Consider the following 13,179-nt stretch of genomic DNA (forward strand, 5'->3'; position numbering starts at 1 on the left):
CCTCAGGTGAACTGTGATTACTTTAGGAGGTTGGCCTTGACCATGCTACACTCAGCCCATCAGTCAATCACTGTCTTACTCTATTGCATTTTCTTTGTAGAGCTTAGCATTCACTGAATTTGTTTTGTTCATTTACTCTTTGTTAATTGACCTCCTCTTCCTGCACACACCCACATAAGTTCCATTAGAGCAGGGAGTAAGGAGCTTGAAGGACAGAACAGTTCTTGTATTGAGCAAAAGAGTTGTTGAATAAATACTTGTGTCAATGAATGCATAGAGTACCTCTGACTGCCTGTTGAAATCCTATTTGTCTTTGGATGTCCCACTCAAATGCTCTTTCAAGAACCTCTCCAACCAGACGTTTTTCTTTCTCTCACAGCACTTTTTATTCTCTGTTTCTCGGATTACGCTTTCATGTCTCCATTCTTAGATTAAAATGTAGTGGATACAGGGATCATATTGATTTATTTTAATATACATCTCAGACTTAAGGACACAGCAAATGATGAGATGTTCATTGAAATGATGAATAAATACAATCAACTATATTATAAGACTGCTGACCATTTTATTCTTTTTCTTATTATGAAATATTTAAAGCATACTGAAAAGAAACAATAATATTATAAATAATATCTATGTACCTATCACTTGTTTTTAAAAAATAATATTAAAAACAGATTTGAAATCCCTTTTGTGGCCATCTGCAATACTGTGATTTATAAGAAATATGTATTTGGTTATCTGAATGATCAAAAATGTATTTCTCATATATATTTGACATATATTTCTCAAATGTATTTAGTCTTCCTATAAGATTTTTGATTTAGTTTCCAAAACCCTTGGAATTTCCTAAGGGTTGAGAGTCTTTGTTATGTTAATACAAGTTAATGTTAGTGTCTTTGTTATGTTAGTGAGGTGAATTTTGAACCCTAAGGATGGGGGCTGGTCTCCGGTGGAGCTGACCCCAGGATGCTGGAGTGGAACTTTTAGCCCTACCCTTTAACCTCCTCCTGGGAGGGGAGAAGGGCTGGAGGGTGAGGTCCATTGCCAATGGCCAATGATTTGGTCAATTGTGTCTATGTAACAAAGTCTCTGTAAAAACCCCAAGCGTTAGAGTTCAGATAGCTCCCTGGTAGTAATCAGGTAAAGATGTAGGGAGAATGGTGCACTCTAAGAGGGCATGGAAGCTTCACACCCTTTTCTCATATCTTGCCCTATGCGTCACTTCCATCTGGTTGTTCCTGAGTTATATCCTTTTATAATAAACCAGTAATCTAGTAAGTAAAAATGTTTCTCGGAGTTCTGTGTACCTCTCTAGCAAATTAATCAGACCTAAAGAAGAAGTCATGGGAACCTCAGTCAGAAGTACAGGTGACAACCTGGGCTTGTGACTGGCATCTTAAGTGGGGAGGAAAGGACAGTCTTGTAGGACCACACCCTTCATTTGTGGAATCTGATGCTATCTCTGGGTAGATAGTGGCAGAACCGAGTTGAATTCTCATATATCCTGGGGTCCAAAATTGCTTGGTGGTGTGGGAATCCTCCTCAACCCCGGGTTGAAATGGGGTCCAGGAACCTAAAGACCATTCTGCAGACCCTTTTCCCCCTTTCTTTCCTGAAGCAATCATGATTCTGAATTCGGTGTTTATCATTCCTATATGTTTGTGATTGTATGTGCACTTTACCACTACTATCTGTCTGGGTATGTGTGTGCATGTGGGAGTGTCTGTTTACAACATATGGTATTCATTCTGCTTATTTTTAAGTAGTTTATGGTAAGGGTCATTCTACACCTTGTCTACTTGTCAACAAGTCTACTTGTTCCCTCAACATTATGTTTTTCAGATTATCCGTGTTGATCTATATAGTATAAGATCTAGTGGTAAGCTCGTTCATGTCAATTGCTATGTAGTATTCCTTTATATTAACTATTTTACAGTTTCTTTGTCCACTATCTTGGTGAAAGGCATTTAGTTTTCCCTTTTCACTCTTAAAAACAATACTGCAGCAAACATTCTTGAACCAATTTATTTTTTCTTCTCGACACCCTAGGGAGTTACTCTAGATTATTGGGAAGTAGAACTTTTGGGTCAGAGACTGAAAATATTGCATCATTGTGGTTAAAAGCAAGGCCCTGGAGTCAGGCTGCCTGGGTTTGAATCCTGACTCTGCCACTTGCTAGCTTTCCCAAGAAGCAGTGAGCACCAGCTATTTACAGCCCTTATGAGCATGCATACCCTACCTCTACCCCTGGCATCATGCAGTCAGCTTGGCTTAGGTCCCTTTGGCTCTGGTGGGTCCTGCTAGAGCCAATTCCCAGCTGCCACTGCCTGCCCCTGGAGCCAGAACCCAGCAGGACTGTGGCTTCACATGCGATCACTGCTTTGCATTTCTGTACCATTTCTGATCCATGAAGAGATTTATTTTCAAGCCTGGAGATATTTTTTAGTTTTCTCTTTTAATATTTTATTTATCATTGCTGTGTGTTTGGAGCCGAGGGAGTACATCAAAACATGAACTTATTGTGTCACCTTAACCAGAAGTTGATAATACCTCTACAGCCTTTTAAAACAAGCACACATCTTAGAATCATCTGATCATAGATCTTTGGAGCTGGAAGGGATTTTAGAGATAATGAAGGCCAATAACCTTATTTTATAGGTGAGGGAATTGGGGTCTCGAGAAATTAAGTGATTTACCGATGTCATAGATCTAGTTAATGGTGCACGGCAGGGCCAGAACCAAAGCCTGCGGGTTCCCTCACTAGTCCTTTTGCCACTACGTCCACTATTACAGTTTTCTCTATAAGCTCTATTTGCATGTGAGATTTTATTTTTAACAGACTCAAAAAATAAAGGAGGATCTCAACAATTAGAACAATGACAGGCCACATTTTTAAACTGATCTAAGATGTTTTCTCTCAAAAAAAAATTGGGGTAAGAGTAAGAGTCTAGTATTCACTGCATTGAGCTGAATGTATTTTCGTTGGAAGGCACGATGCCTTTTGACTCTGTAGATTTCTGCTGCATTTGGTTTCCTTGACTCCCTGAAACTTATTAGGATGGGCCCATCAATAATGGTGCCGATACTTCCAGCCTCCTCCAGCACTGGGTCTGAAAATGAACTGTGATGAATGGATATGGCCAGCATTTACGGTGATAGCCTATATTTCTGCTGTCATGTAGAAATGGCAGGTAGTTTAATTTAGAAAAAAAAAATTACCGAGAAAGAGCAAATATTCCTTTTCATTAGGATTTCTGGACTTTTTTAGGATATGAATTTAGAATCCGGTGTGTTTGTTAAAGCCTTTGGAATTGTTTTATTCTATTTCTAGATCTTTTAGCTGTGCCTAAGCACCCGTACGCTGCTATGGAGAACTGGGGACTAAGTATTTTTGTGGAACAAAGAATACTGCTGGATCCCAGTGTTTCATCTATTTCTTATTTACTGGATGTCACCATGGTCATTGTTCATGAGATATGTCACCAGGTATGAGAAAAAGGATCAGGTGTAAGTATAATTGGAAACTATTGAGAATGCAGAACGATTTTCAGATACTTAGATGAGGAGCTAAATTATTTTCCTCCCAATTAAGTTTTAATTATATAGAGAGCACTGTGTAGTTGTTTTTGGATGATATGCCATTTTCCTCAGATGACAGCACAAACCAAAGAAAACACACTGATCGTATTGAATAAACAACTGTCCTTCAGTTTAGTTGAGGAGTGAGATAGCACTGCCACCCAGAAGCCTCTTTGGAGACCCCACCCAGTCACGATTCCTTGTCAACCTTGCTTTATTTTCTTGTGATTATTGGTGTGTATACATGGTAAGTGCAGTAGTGGCAGTGATTTATTGCATTGCTGCAAGATGCAGCTGAGTTTTGTGTACGCGTCAAAATTTGCTTTTGCTGAAATCAATTTGTTATTCCCTTTTTCCCATCACACAGACACTTAGGAAGTCTTTCACTAACTCAGCCATACACTCTTTGTTCTCAAATGATTGATATTTTTTTGTCTTGGCATGTTTAGAAATTCATATGTAAATTAGCCAACTTTGTAGTGGAGCTGAGATAAAATTAATTTCATTTTGATTTTATGCACTTTCTTACAATGAGGGGAAGGTATTACAGGGATTTTGCAACGCTTATTTGAATCTTGATTCTAGTAAAAAAAAAAAAACAAATTGGAAATAAATGTTCATGCTAATAGAAAGCAATACCTGTCCTGGTAACTATAGATAGTTTTAAGTTAAAACACTAGAAATCTCATTGTGATACTGTATGGCTTCAATTTGTTATAACCTAAAATACTTTTAAAAAGCTTGGAAAACTTAAGAAGGAACTATGTGGAAAATGCTGTCAGCAGAAGAAAGTGAACTTCTTAATGCTAATATGTGAACAATGACTTCATGATAAATTGGTCCAGACCATAGGACCATTTACCTCAATGCCAGCCTTTTGCAAATGAACCTGTAAGATGTTTGTACCTGTCATGTTGCCCAGGTTGGGCATGTGTTCCTTGCCTCAGAGATTTAAGGGGATCCATTGCACCGATAATTGGGGTTCCTCAACTGTGCTAAAGAGAATGGTTTCCAGTGAAATATAATTCTTGGAGGCATAAGGGGTTTCCTTTTTGCACATTCCTAGAAAAAATTACTTATATAGTTCTGTTGAAATAAGAGCACATTGATGATGTTATCTTTGTTCCTAGAATTGGATTTCATTTATTCCACATTCTGAGTTACTTTCTTGTTATAGCTTAGTAGCGCCAGGCTATTTACATGAGGAAATGGACCAGAAGCCGGGAGAAACACAGAATTTCCACTATCATTACCAAATTATTTTCTACACTACCCTCTCTCCCCACCTATGTATTGTCACAATTCTTAAAACAGGCTTTCAATTTAGAGGAGAAATCTGCATTTTGATCAAGAATAAAAATTACTTTATGGTCATCAATTTATTCAATGTTATCTCTTATTTGTATTTCAATTAGAGATCCTCTTGAGTGACTGACACTTTATTATAATATTGAAACATTCAGTCACGAAGCTCTTTACTGGAGCTCCTCAAGCTGTACCCGATCTGATATCGTCTGCCTCCTCCTTCCGTTTCTTAAATATCTCATTCCCACTTAGGGTCTTCATACTAAGTGTTGCTTACACTTCTTCCCGAGGTTTTCTCGAGACTGGCTCATTCTTATCATTAAAATCTGAGCTCAAATGTCACCGGCTTGGAGAGAATATTTCTGCTTTTACAATCTAAAGTGGCTTCTCCCTGATTGCTATCATTTTATTAGGATCTGAAACTGTGTTGTTCATTTGCTTGTATATTTTTTATTTTGTGTCTTACCTCATCCCCCCTGTCTCTACAGTAAAGCACCAGCTGCATGAGAAGAGACTTTTCTGATTTTTCATCATTCAATCCAGAGTCTTTAGGATAGTTCTGGGCATGTAACGTTTTTGGTTCTGTTCCTAAGGAAAAAAAAAAAAAAAAAAGAAGAATTTCTTTAACTTTTTGCTGACCTAAGCAAGGATTTCAGACTGACATATCACGATCTAACCAAAACAACAATTAAAAATGACAACACTATTTTTCATGATGGGATCTTAGAGATTTTTCTGGTCTGACCCCTTTATATCATAAGATCGTGGAGAGTGAAGTGTGAAGCATCATGAAAGACCGTAGCTCCTTCAATCAACCAGTGTCTTCTCTGAGTTGCCTATGCTACGGGAAGGCAATGCTTCAATACCTTCTGTGCTGAGTCACTCACTGCTTAAGGCAATACGTTCTGTCTTTGGCCATCTCATTCAGTTAGAGGGTCTCCTGTATTTTCAGCAGACATCTACCAACCTGGATTTCCATCCATTAGTCCTAATGTCCTCATAGGGCCACAGGATACAAGTCATTTCCTCTTCTACATGCTAGGCCTTCAAATATTTGAAAATAACAGTCATCAGTTTTTTCTCCTGAGTTCTTTCTTCTCCAGTGTAAATATTCTTTTTGTATTCTTTAATCCTTATATTTTTTGTTCTTCCATTAATGAATTTATAAAAAAACTAATGTCACCCAAGCAGTTGAATAAATCAATAACTATTCTTGCCAAAATACATTTTAAGATCGTAAGATCAATCGGGGAATGAATTCCAGTTATGGTAATCATAGTTTAATACACTTAATTTTAGGTAAAATAATTCTGGGATAAATTTGATTTTATATGATGCTCATTCATTTTTCAATTCCAGTGGTTTGGTGACCTCGTGACTCCTGTGTGGTGGGAAGATGTGTGGCTGAAGGAAGGTTTTGCTCACTACTTTGAATTTGTTGGTACGGACTACCTCTACCCTGGCTGGAACATGGTATGTGCATTTTTCTTTAGTTGTTTGGAATTCCTAGTGAAAGGTTGATCTGTTGTTACATTGGGCCTATATTATCATTAGGGGTAATTGAAAATACCATCTGAAAATCGAACGTCCACTAAAGAAAAAGTGACCAAAATTTAAATTTAAATTTAAATTAAATTTGAAGTATTCCAAAAGAGTTCTGTTTTACTTATTAGAACTGAATAGAGTCTGACTGGTTATGTCTCACTGAACTGTGAGATCATGACCGGAGCCGAAGTTGGATGCTCAACTGACTGGGCGCCCCTACAGCTTTTCTTATTAGACATCTTTTAGATTGTTGCATTTGATAACAAAGGAAAATTATCCTTTAATATCAAGAAGGTAACAATAATTAACATGTAGTATTTTAAGTATATAAAATATTTCAATACATAGAAAAATGAGACCTTACTATTTCTTCATTGTGACGAAAGCTTAGCTAAAATAATTGCTTATTTATTTGCTTATTTACAAAATACATTATGGTTATTTAAGATATAATACTTAAGATTAAATGACTTGCTAAGTCACTTGCTTCATTAACTTCATGAAGAGTTATGCACATTACACCTGTACTCTAAGAATATACCCATATGTCTGAACCTGAAGTAGGATTTGTTGTCCCTTAAATAGTAATGTTTCCAGAACATCCTAAAAGAAAAAGTGGAGGGAAGGTGTGGTTTTTATATATCTTTTAATATAAGGTTTTCATTCTGTATATGTTTTTATTAATCAGTAAGTGGCTATCTTATTTTTAAATGAAACCCAGGGTTTATGTTGTTTTGGAACTTGAATTTTAAATTTAGTTTAAGTGATACTGTGTAAAAGTTGCAAAGGACTAACATTCATTAACTTCCAGAAGCTCATATTTCACCCGTGACGCAGCATTGGTGATAACACATATTTATTTGACACTGCTCTTTTTTGATGTTTAAATTATTAATAATAAGTGATTGTCTAATTATCTGCCATAAGTATGATTTGAGGAATATTTAAACCATGATGAAATATGAAGATGTCTATAAGTCTTTATATAACTTCTCTACCATAAATTTAATCAACTTCTGCCGAGTTAAAAAAATCACATATCTCCCAGAGGAAATGTGATAATAGTAATACCATATCGATATGTTTTAATTATGTTCATGCAGTTTTGACCTTATTTTATAAAAGCAACATGGTTCATTTGATTAAATAATGAGATAATTTTACTTAGCCTTCTGTATCTAGGTATGTATGCATATATGATACAATTTTAAGAATCTTACTTGAATGGTTTTATCATGACATTGAAAAAATTGAAAATGCTTTTAAAGGACTTTGTAGAAAAAGAATTATTTATTCTTTTAACAAATGTGATACTTTGAAATTGAAATGTTTAAGGATTTTGAAAATACTCCCAAAATAGCCCTAAAATATCTTGATTTTTAGCTGAGTTTCAATCAACTTTGTTTAAAATTTTCATTTAATTTTTATTATGCTGTGGATTGTTACTGATTTATAATTTCATTATGTTTCAATATTTAAAAAATGACCTCATTACAAGTGACATGCTACTCATATAGGTAAGCTTTCTTTTTTTAAAATTCATTCAGCTATCTATCATAAAATCCCTTCTATTCATCACTATGAAAAATGCGTCTTGGATTAAAAAGTAATCAACAGAATTATACATGGGCTGAAACCTGACAGCTTTTGATGGCTTTAGCATGGCAATATATCCCAAGTTTCAATGTCTTTATACTGGATTTTGTCTTTGAGTAATTTTTTTTTGTATTCTTTCATCATTTTTATCAGTTAAGTTATAAATGCAGGCCTTCTAGAGAACATATTTATAAGAGGTATTGAAAATGAGTATCAGGTATAAATAACCCACCTGGGACTTTGTCCTTAATAGAATATAGACCATGAACTAGAAGTATAAAAACTTGGGATGGTAAGATACAAGATTTTATTTCTTATAAATCCATATTTTATAATTAAGAGACGGGAATTAGGGGTGCATGGGTGGCTTAGTGGGTTAAACATCCGTCTTTGGCTCAGGTCATGATCTCACAGCTCCTGAATTCGAGCTCCGCATCAGGGTGTGTGTTGATAGCTCAGAGCCCAGAGCCTGCTTTAGACTCTGTGTCTCCCTCTTTCTCTCTGCTCCTCCCCTGCTCACACTCTGTCTCTCTCTCTTAAAAAATAAATAAACATTAAAAAAATTAAAAAACATTAAAAAAAGAGACAGGTATTAATGATGACATAAATACAGTGATATAGAAGGCTCACCTTATTAAACTAAGAAATGAAAGAATAAACTCCATTACAATTAATTGGGCAAAAGGGAGGAGGAACGGGTCTTATTATCATGTCTCTTTATTATTCAGATTGTAAAGATTATAAATACTGTCTGATCTTTAATTGCTTTTGCTATTTAGTAGCTTTATTTAGTTTGTAGAGTATCTCAAAATCCCAATTCAAAAAGCCTATGAGAAGAAACTACAAATAAATTCCTCCTCCATATATCATTAATATCTTCTTTGAAAACAAAATTTTAAGAATAAATTAGCCCCATAGATAAGAGGATATTAAGTGACTTAAAGGCTGTGCCAGCACTATTTTTCATAATGGCATCAGCAAGATTAGAAGAAATACTAGAAAGAAAAAGAGTGACGGCTGTGTCAGCAGTAACTCATACTATTGTGATATGCACAAAAGCTTACCTAGGAGTGCAAAGCTTGGGCTTTACTACAGCTTAGCCTAAAATAGAAAAATCAGAAGTCAGGCTAGTGTTAGGAGTAAAGAAATTCAGGAAGCTGACCTCTTTTGTCTCTAATCTCAAAAACGGTGCTTTTTATCATTTTTAGACACCAGGTCTCATCAAGCACTGAAATACAATTTCAGTTTGCTAGGGTGATTGCTATGACAATATACCTTCAATGGAATATCAATAAAGAAACTGAGAATTACATAATCTTGTTAAGGAAGTTCTTGTTCTGATTTAGGCCAGTATACCTAAATTAGCGTGCTTAATTGTTAGCAAAATCTTAGTGAGAGAAAGAGAGAAAGAGAGAGACAGAGAAAGGAGAGTGTTCAGAGCCAGTTCCTGATACAAAAGTAATCAGTTTTTATATTAGAAACACTACATGGAATAAAAACTATTATTATAGTTTTGTTCCCAACAAACTAATCAAGCTTACCATTTTACAGATGTGGGCCTTTGATGTGAGATCAGGGGAATGGATTGGAAAGGGGAAATTCAGATTCCAGGAAAAGTGTTTCACTTCTCTGACTCTTATCATTTGAAAAATGGGGCAATTGTTCTGACTTATCAGGCTCACAGAATTTTTGTGAAGATAAAATATCTTGCAAGGTCTTTGAAATGTATGAGCCACTATACAAATGTGAGTAGGCATCATGTACCTAGAAAATAAATGCTCCATTAGAAAAGTGCATTGATTTTATGTATAGATGCCCTAACATTTCCAATCCCAGTTATCTATTTTGACACCCTAGATTCATAAAAATTATGTACAGATTACAAAATAATTTTTATAATCTTTGTATCTGGACTCAGTCTCACCAAATCAATTCTTATCTATACTGGCAGCGTGGATTATTCTATAGGAACGTAAGCCTTATATAATGTTTCATTCATCAAACAGAAGTGTCAAGATCATCAGAAGCAACTTCTTCAGCTCAGGGCTAAGGATACATTTCAGGGGCAGCAGGTAGTCTTTTTGCTTGATGCTATTTCATCAAACTTGGCTGTTAGTGACAACATTATTGGAGGGATCAAGTTACAGTATGATATTGATGGTAGTCACATTAAATTTTACTATGTTTCCTGGAAATGAAGAAACGGGAAGACTCTTTCAATGTAACACAGTTACTGTTCTTCAATAATTCTCGATCACTTTAATTTGAAAAAGTCTTTGATAACGAGTTTTAGTACAAGAAAAGGATGCATAGTAAAATGCTACCATGAAGACTCCTTATTCTACAGACCTGGTGCTGATGCAGGCAAAATCGTATCTCCTGTGCATATTGCTTAATTTTTCATTATAGCCTGTATCTATATTGTAGGCATGCCCTTTAGTTTCCTGCATATAACATTGTAAGGATGTGCTGTTATAATGAGAATTATTAAACATGAGTTTATGTTCTTTTATTAAATGAATCGGGATTCTCTGGAGCTTCACACAGCAATAACTGTACGCTGATAAAGTCTGCACTCTGGGAATTCTCCCTAAATTTTTATGAGGACACATACCTGGGCATAAAGATAACTATTAATGGAGAATCATGCAACTAAACTTCATTATACTCAATACTAAAGATATCTCAAAGTGTATTGCCCAAAACCTTCCAAAGTGTTCTCAATTGTCTCTATCATGGGCAGGACTAAAATAGTAAAAATGAATTCTGCCATTAGACTCAGTATCATTTTACTGTGCTCCAACAAAAATTGCTTGCTAAAGTTAACAGGCATTGCAATAAAATTATCTTCACTTTTTAAATTATTTTATTTTTACTCAAAAAGATGTTGAGACAATCACTGATGAACTGAAAATGCTTTTTTTTCTGTTTAAATGTAAAGATATACTGCTTCATCATTCTAAATAATAACATACACTCTACTATTCAGAGAGGGGAAATAGAAAGGCAGAGAGAAAACATTTTGATTTTGCTTAACATTTTATTTGTTTAGCTCTTCATTTCTCAAGTCTGTAGGGAAAAATGCTTTTGCATGCTTTTCAAATTAGTTAATATATGTTTCAACAGTAGTTTGTATATTAGTACTATACTTCATCAATATCAAAATATATTTTCCCAGGAGAGCTATGGGTTCAGAGATAGATCACTTGGGAATTAAATATTTATTTTAGAATCTTATTTTATAAATACTGAATGCCAAATAAATGTACACACACACACACACACACACACATATATATATATATTCATGATTTTCCATATAGTTGTGTTTATCTCTTATGATCAAAATCCACATATAATATTCTACTCCTGAGAAGTCAGTAAGTTAGATGATCCAATTGTTTTCAACTAGTCTATGATGTATCTTTTTTCAAATGACTAACACATATTGCATGTGAAAAATTTAATGGCTTCTTATGGCTAGTTCCATGGGATTGTGGTCTTTTTGATCCTGTTCAGTAGCTTAGCAGTGACATTTACATTGAAAGACTAGAAGGAAAGTGAAAGTAGTGTCTACCTGGGTCTCTTGGGGGACCACAGCCTTCAAAATGAACCACTTCTCCTGCTTTCCTTTTACTCTTCCATTCTTCCCCTTTCTGCAAGCAATTTATCTCTCTGCTGAAAACATAGACTTTTGGTTTTAAAGAATAAAAACTATTATTTTTTCTAATTTGAGTATAAGTGGGGAGCTATAGCCCTCTCTTCTGGGAGAAAGGGTTGCTTTTTCCTGAGCATTCGTGATCAGAACAGTTCGGGGCATTGGTGGAAAATAGGCCTATAATGAAGAAACAAAGTATGCAGAGAAGGTAAGAGCTGCAATGAGAATAGTAGTGGATGCCATTGAAGGGAAGGGTCTCATATGCCATATCTGAACTCTGAGTAAATGTAGGAGTTCTAATGGGTATATGCCCAGGGCATTGAGGATTAGACTAACACTCAACTAGTGTACAAATTGGGTTTATCCTAAGAGGATGTCAGTGTTAAGAAGCAGGCCAGAGATTTGGATTCTAACTGGGTGGTGACTGAAGAGATCCTAAGAATTTCTAGCAGGAACAACAGTGAAAACAGGAACTGCACCTGTTATACTAACATGGTAAAATAGCTCCCACTAAGGCTACTACAGTAACAAATTGTGTTTACATTTTCTCTCATTTTAGGACTAATTCTGTGCTTTTTATGAAATATCTTAATGATGGGCTAGTAGCCCCGTTAAGGTTATCTCTTCACAAAAAGAATGAAAGACCGAACAGCCATTTGTTGATTGTTAAAATACATTAACTGATTTAGAAGTTTTATGGCACAAATGCATTTGTGAAGATAAAACTACAACTACATTCGTGCTTTTGTTTTATTTACACCTGTGGTTCTTGTATAAGAATCTAGACTTTGGCTACACAATTGTTAGGGAAATGGAAGCTTTTGAAGAGCTTGCTATCAAGGTGTGTTACGTTTCAGAAAATGTAAATCTGCTTCATTTACTGCTTCTAATAGAAGACCAACTTCTATTTAGAACTGTATCTTTAGGAAGGGAAAACAAACAACCATAATTCCTTAGTTTTCATATATACTCACATATACTTCTATATATTCAGGTAGGTATCTGGGAGGTTTTCCTTTTTTTTAAGTTTTTTTTTTTAATGTTTATTTTTGAGAGAGAGGGAGAGAGAGAGACAGAGAGATAGGGAGAGAGAGAGAGAGAAACTGAGCACAAGTAGGGGAGGGGCAGAGAGAGAGGGAGACACGGAATCTGAAGCAGGCTCCAGACTCTGAGCTGTCAGCACAGAGCCTGACACAGGGCTCAAACCCATGAACTGTGAAATCATGACCTGAGCCAAAGTCAGATGCTTAACTGACTGAGCCACCCAGGTGCCCCAGTCTGGGAGGTTTTCCTAGTCACATTACCTCACATTTTTTTCCCATATGAGTTTAAAAAATTTTAAACAAAGCTGCAAATGGAAAGCTCATGTATGTTCTTAAAGAATGGATTTTCTTTAAAGCAAAGTCATTTTGTTCAGAAAGACACTGAGGGCTTCAGGTTTTGTATATTTTAAACTTAGAAATAAAAGATAAATGAGCATTCCCTTTGGA

General features: G+C 35.5%; 1 protein-coding gene across 1 annotated transcript in view; it reads left to right on the plus strand.

The window, feature by feature from the left end:
- The window catches only part of TRHDE (thyrotropin releasing hormone degrading enzyme), a 390,625-nt gene that overhangs the window by 199,895 nt on the left and 177,551 nt on the right, over positions 1–13,179 (plus strand). The window contains exons 4-5 of the mRNA XM_043565049.1: positions 3,338–3,492; positions 6,250–6,363. Of these exons, the coding sequence (XP_043420984.1) occupies positions 3,338–3,492; positions 6,250–6,363 (269 nt within the window). The remainder of the gene's footprint in view (positions 1–3,337; positions 3,493–6,249; positions 6,364–13,179) is intronic.

The sequence above is a fragment of the Prionailurus bengalensis genome, chromosome B4 (assembly GCF_016509475.1).
Source record: "Prionailurus bengalensis isolate Pbe53 chromosome B4, Fcat_Pben_1.1_paternal_pri, whole genome shotgun sequence".
Lineage (NCBI taxonomy): Eukaryota > Metazoa > Chordata > Mammalia > Carnivora > Felidae > Prionailurus > Prionailurus bengalensis.